This window comes from Pundamilia nyererei, unplaced genomic scaffold, assembly GCF_000239375.1.
Source record: "Pundamilia nyererei isolate P.nyererei 1_Seehausen unplaced genomic scaffold, PunNye1.0 scaffold00219, whole genome shotgun sequence".
NCBI classification, from domain to species: Eukaryota; Metazoa; Chordata; class Actinopteri; order Cichliformes; family Cichlidae; genus Pundamilia; species Pundamilia nyererei.
In genome coordinates, this window is record NW_005187620.1 from 885,469 (window position 1) to 891,878 (window position 6,410).

At 36.5% G+C, this 6,410-nt stretch overlaps 1 protein-coding gene across 1 annotated transcript in view; it reads right to left on the reverse strand.

The window, feature by feature from the left end:
• Positions 1–2,304: 2,304 nt before the first annotated feature.
• Positions 2,305–6,410, reverse strand: part of slc37a2 (solute carrier family 37 member 2) — a 19,110-nt gene continuing 15,004 nt past the window's right edge. Inside the window, exons 13-18 of the mRNA XM_005748336.1 lie at positions 6,194–6,242; positions 5,646–5,719; positions 5,482–5,560; positions 4,392–4,489; positions 3,201–3,265; positions 2,305–2,564 (exon numbers count right to left, since the gene is read on the reverse strand). Of these exons, the coding sequence (XP_005748393.1) occupies positions 2,549–2,564; positions 3,201–3,265; positions 4,392–4,489; positions 5,482–5,560; positions 5,646–5,719; positions 6,194–6,242 (381 nt within the window). The 3' untranslated portion in view covers positions 2,305–2,548. The remainder of the gene's footprint in view (positions 2,565–3,200; positions 3,266–4,391; positions 4,490–5,481; positions 5,561–5,645; positions 5,720–6,193; positions 6,243–6,410) is intronic.

Genomic DNA, 6,410 nt, shown 5'->3' on the forward strand with positions numbered 1-6,410 from the left:
GAAAAATGAAGTTGCTGCCAATCAAATGTTTTCCATATGGTATTACATGGTGGGGGGATCCAAATCTGATTTCATAATCCCATCAATTTTGACAAGATCTCCAATAGCACTGGCAAAGATGTTGCCCAACACTATGGCAGAGCCTCCACCATGTCTCACACTCACTGTGTCTTGACCTCCTCCACACACACTGATGAAGAATTGAACCAAAAGTTTAAAATTTGTAATCATCCTTCCATCAGACAGGTTGCCACTGAGCCCATTTCTGATGAGGCTTCAGTGAAAAGTTGATAGATTAACTGATAAGTGAAAAGTAGACAGTGTCCAAAGAAACACTTTCAAGGATACTTTAAAAATGACATGTCTAGTTTCTTGAACACAAAATATAAAGTGGTGAGGGGTGACTCAAGACTTTCGAACAGTTTATTTTTATAATTAATTACCAAAAAAGAAATTCAAATTTCACATTTTTTGAGATGCACTGAATTTTAATTTATTCTCTCCAAGGCAGGAGGTAAATATGCACTCACACAAAGAAATAAATAACATATTATTAAAATCACCCACATCCACCGCACAGTAATATCTTTAGTTAGACAATATCTCAGTCTAATATCTTATACTCAAGTTTCCCCAAGTCTCAGAGTGTGCATAAACAACTGACGTGTTCAATTCCATGAAATCTTACTGTAACCCACATCTGAACCTCCCAATTAAACACCAAATGCAAACATCCAAAAACCGGAAAATTTCCAGTTTGAGCTCCGGCTTAAATATCGCATAATTTGCACAGATTGTTAAAAATCTCAGATTTGCAGTTTTGCCTCAGGGCATCAGGCATCGTCATCTCAGCTGCAGCTTTTATGTTCCTGTCATTCACCACCCTCATATATCCCCATGAGTAAGGAAATCCTATAAAATCAAATATTTATTTTTAACTGGCAGTGAATGAGGCACATCCATTGTGGTTTAAAAAACACTTCATGGTATTGATTCTTTAACTCTGCAATGTCAGGTTATTCATATTTGATACATGGCTTTTACATCAGTGTGACTTTTTTTCACCTGAAAAGCCTGACGTATACAATCAGACACATGCATACTGTAAGCAATATATTACACAGAAATGCCAGATGTAGCAAAATCATGTGCAAATTTCTTTTTTTATTTGTCAGGAGGCTTAATAAACATTCAAGTTTCAAAAAAGTTTGCATTTCTGGCGGTTTAGCTTTACAGTGTTAAGAAACAATATAAGAAAAAATAATTTTTCTGTTTGCTGTTCAATAATCTACACTAGAAACCGATCGTCTCTTTTAGTTTAAATCTACCACATACAGCAGCAGAACTGACAGCATTTTTATTCAACTTAAAAAAATCTTCCTTCAAAAAGTTAACATGAAAAGCTTCAGGGAAGTAGCTTCGTGACCCCATGCCTCATGCAAGACTGGTAAAACCATCTGATCCAACAGTCTCTAGCTTTAGTTAACTACAAGTAAACTACTGTGTAGTTAATTTCTTGGTAATTTTGTGGAAAAACAATCAATAATTCCCCAGCTTTCATCATAAGTACGTCGTACTATGGGCCGTAGATTGACATGACCTTGCCTAACTTCCAAGAAAATAAAGGAGACACAAATTATACTGTTAGTAATTTAAGTATTGTGCAATTTCATGTTATTTGGGGCAAAAACACAATATTTCACAATAGTTTCCGCTGTATTTTTGTAGCTGGGGTCATATTACTTACTTAGCTACTTAAAATTACATAAAATTGCATTTGTAGGTAAGTCATTTTTAATTTTCTGGAAGCTCTGGAAGGTTAAACCAGCTCATAATATGACCAAAACATTGAAAAGTACAACGTATTTGCAATGTAACATACGGAAATATTGTTTGTTTTTCTGCAAAATTATCAAGAAAAATGTTAAACAGTACTTAAAATTACTTATTCACAACTTAAATTTTATTACAGTGTACTTATGCCTGTAGTATTTAAAATTATTTACAGTATCACTTCTCTCCTTTCACACCACTGATTGTACTGACTACACACGTGGCACGTTACACGAACCCTGTTAGCCACGGCCACTTTATAAAGTGTTAGCCAATTTCCAAATTTGAAATCACAAAACTTTCTTACTTAGTTCCTTACACTTAGTTTTCAGTTACACGGTGACTTTCTACTGCATGTAAAACCCTCTGAAGCAGTTTCTGACTCAGCCAGTGTTCCAGCTTGTTTGCCTAAAATGCCATTGAAAGGGCACAAACACCAAGGAGACAAAAAAAAGACCCAATAAGAAAAAAAACAGTGTAAACCATTTAATGCTAAAAGAACATTAAAAACAAGTAAGAATGAGTGGATTAGTCCTCAAAAAGACATTTGTCTCCTTATAGAAGCATACTGTCGTACAGTTAGAAGGCTTCAATCATCAGCCCAGCAGAAGATTGTCCAAGTTGGAAGTTAAAAAAAAAGAGTTAGTTGGTTGTACGGTGAGGTCAGTTTCATCATTGTTTCCTCCCTTTGTGTGTTTTGGTTTTCACTTTGATTTCAGAGCTCATTGAACCTGCAATAAAAAGTCACAGTTAGTTTAGAGGATGACAAAATTCCTGCAGGTAGAGGCTGATCAGAAAAACCAATACTATAATCATATGCTAGACTGTTAGCTTAGCAGCAAACAACAGAGATGCACTGATTTCAGATTATTTCATTTCATTCTGTGAGTATATTCTGAAGAATAAATGACTCATGTTTATAATAAAACACCTAATCTGGATTACTGTGCAGATGTGTTCAGGTTTACAGAGGAAAACAAATTACTTCAGGGTTGGATTAAACTAGCACAATATAACTAATTCCTGTGCTTTACTTTTTCTCAAAAGTGTATTTTGTTGCCTCTGGGAAGAGCCAGGCTAGTGGCTTCCACCTGCTTCCAGTTATTATATTAACGATCCTAATACATTTCCCCAGCTCCCTTTTTAATGCACAGGCATCCTTCTTTTCATGCAACCTCTAGAGAAACTGAGGCTTTTTTGTAAAAAGCCTTCCTATTGTGTTCCATTTTTACCGGCTGTGTTAAACATATTTAAACATCAGTCTTTTCTGTATTGGCTTACTTAATCTCTAGGGTTCCCCGAAATGAATGTAAACAAAGAAGGTAAAGGTCGAAAAAAGAGACAGTGGCGTTGACGATGATACTCACCCTCTGGCTCTGGGTCCACACCCACACCATCTCTGAGCTTCCTTGTAAACAAGCCTGGACAAAAACTGGAGCCAAACAAAAGAAGTGTCAGTTGGGGGTTTGAGTGGTTCTCATAAGTTCTCTGGCATACTCACAAACCACAATATTTAAAAATCATTAGGAATAAAAAAGGCTCCATGTGGAGCTTAGTGAAATAAAGGTCCACAGGACAGCATTGGCAAACTATTGTTTGCTCCTTTTCTCAACATAAATCAAGTGAATTGAGGTTAGCTTCGCGGCGGCAACGTCTCGACTTAGGCACCGATATTCTGCATTGCACCAGTAACATACCAGTAATGTTACACAAAGACTCGTCATGTAACTTACATTGCCAATAATGGACTATTATGACATGAGACTGGTACCATGTTTGTGGTAAATATAACCGACTCGGCAGAATTGTATGTTCAGATGTTTCACAGACTCAGCTGGCTCCTTTATTCAAGACGCCAGCTTCACCGGTGCCAATTTATTTTTAAAGTAAACTATATAGATATACTATATAAGAAGTTCTGAGCAGTTTTTCCTTTAATGTCCATTTTGTACCAAAGAAAGCTGTTAAAAAAACCTTCCAACTGCAATAAGTTACCTTTTCATTTTTTTGCCTATTCAGACATGCTTTGTTTTGCTACCTCACACCAGTCTGCTTATGTTTTCAATGTGAACACTGTTGATTCATCCTGCCCACTGCACGTTATTTCTTTGTTAAATGAATGAATTACTAAATTCGTTTGTAAGGTTGTAATTTTGTTTGTTTGGTAACTTTAGCTGTCAATTTTGTTGTCTTTGTTGTGTTACACTCACCCACTTTATTAGGCACACCTTGGTAACAACCACGTTTATGTTTGTGATGCTCGAGTTGCTGCTGTGTGATTGGCTCATTAGATATTTGCCTTAATAAGCAGCTGAACAGGTGTACCTAACAAAGTGGCCAGTGAGTGTACAATGTTTAATATCGTTTTCTCGTATACATTTGTATCAGCATAAAACCGCTGAGAATGTTTGGAGCCATTCTCAGCGGTTTTATGCTGACACAATAATAAATTTAGGATGAACCACCACAACAATCCTGTAAATTAACTGGTTGGCATTTGCATTAAAAAGGAACAAGTTTATTCTATGTGAGTGAACAGATAAAGATTGCTCTCTGACCAGGCAGGCTAAAACGTCAGCAGAGATGAGCATGTAGAAGACATTGTTCCAGCCAGTTGGTGAGATCACACCGGCCAGCAGAGGACCCAGTGCAGCTCCTGCAGAGAGCATAAAAATAAGTCATTAAGTGTAAACGCATAAAGTCGTCAAGAATTATTCAGACTTAAATGAAAAAGTCAGGAGGGAAAACACAAAATGGAAAAATAGCCATTTCCTTTTAAATCACACATTAAGTACTCAATTTTTCTAGTCTCTCAGGACTTCATCAGTTTCCATCTTCTTTTTTACAGTTACACAAACTGCTGTCCTGAGTACAAAAGACAAAATAACTGTTTATGTTCTGTGTACGCTTTTAATTTTAATTTAAACCATGAGACAAATGTGGACAGAAATGCAAGGATGCATTAATTATATTAGAACTAATAGTCTCCGTGTTTTATAAAGAGTATGATATGAATACTAGTACATGACCACGCTACAGGACTGTTTAGTCTTTTGTTATGTGGTTGCTAGGCAACATGATGACGCATCAAGCCTAATTAAAGTTTTATGGATATACATTATAGATGTCATTTTTGTGAAATTACAGATCATACAGTGCTTTTATATGGTGCCATTGGTAAACTTGGAGTAAAGTCCAATGTCTGCCTCATTGGCAAGTGGTTGCTGGGCAACCTGATGACATCATAATAACATCGGATATAGAAAAAAACCTTGAGGGGAATAAGATGTACCTGCGTGTCGGGTTTCGTTTCTCATCTCCTGTTCACACAGGAGGAGTTCATGGGCAAACAAACTAACAGTAAGATGTAAGCTCTATTTTTAGTGTCCACCAACTCCTGAGGGCAATACAAACACTTTTAAAGGCTAAATGGTTCCACCATGATCAACAGATGGGTGCTAACTTTACCTGTCTGCAGTTTGGTGCTGAACAGGTGACATCTGGAGGATTTTGGGCTTTTTTTGAGACAAAAGAGGCTTAAAATCCTCTGCTGACTTAACCAACTCGTTTGTTCCTTAGTTATTATGATAATTACAGATGAAAGAGTTAAGCTCAAGATTTTTTAACGTTTAGTAATGATATGCATACCTATTGATCCTGTCCCATCAATAATTGCAGTCACTGTCGACAGCGCCCTGGCGTTTCCTTTCAGACTCTCGTGTGTCCCCTGTGGCAACGGAAGCATCATTATGCCAATGGCGGAGACATTTTTAAGTAAAGCAAAGGATTTCCTATGATGCCTTAGACCTTACCAGGTCAGCAGATACAGCAGTTGTGATAAGAGCATAAGGTCCATTCACCAGGGCTCCACACAATAACAGCATACCTACACAGAAAGAAAAAGTATAAGTGAGACCTGAAGCCAAAACAACCCTATCTAATCTATTTTCAGTTCGAGCTAAGTTCAGGTCAATGTAAGCAAAGAATCTGTGAGTTATCTATGCTCAAATAATGAATTAATAACTCTGAAATCTTTCTTTCTACTGAAAACATGATCAATAAATCAATGAAATCTTGCATCTTGTGATCAATTTCCAGACGTCTTGATTATCAAAAGTGCTTTACTGTGCAATACTTCCTGTCTCCTCTTTCCGTCATATTCTTGAATTTTTTTACTTTGATTTTGGCAAAGTGACCAGTTTACAATCATGACCATACGCTACATACACTCCATAATATTGTGTCATAAACTCTTAAACATTATACAAGAATGTAATTTGAGTAAACATTTGTTTTTAAACAAGATGTTTTTAATGTGATTAGTATCAAAGTTAAAAATGACAAAATAAAGAAGTCTTACCGATTGTAGTACCGAGGCTCCTCTGCCCAATGTTATTATAGAGGAAAAGCTGAGAATAGAGCAAAACAAATAATCAGCCAATCAACTAATTGTGGAAAATCTGCACATGGGTGACAATTATTACAGCCAGAAACCTCTCTCACATCAGTGTGAAATATCATCCTGTCAAAAACATTAAATACACTTTGACTGAGAGAAGCTTCCTGAACTCGGATGA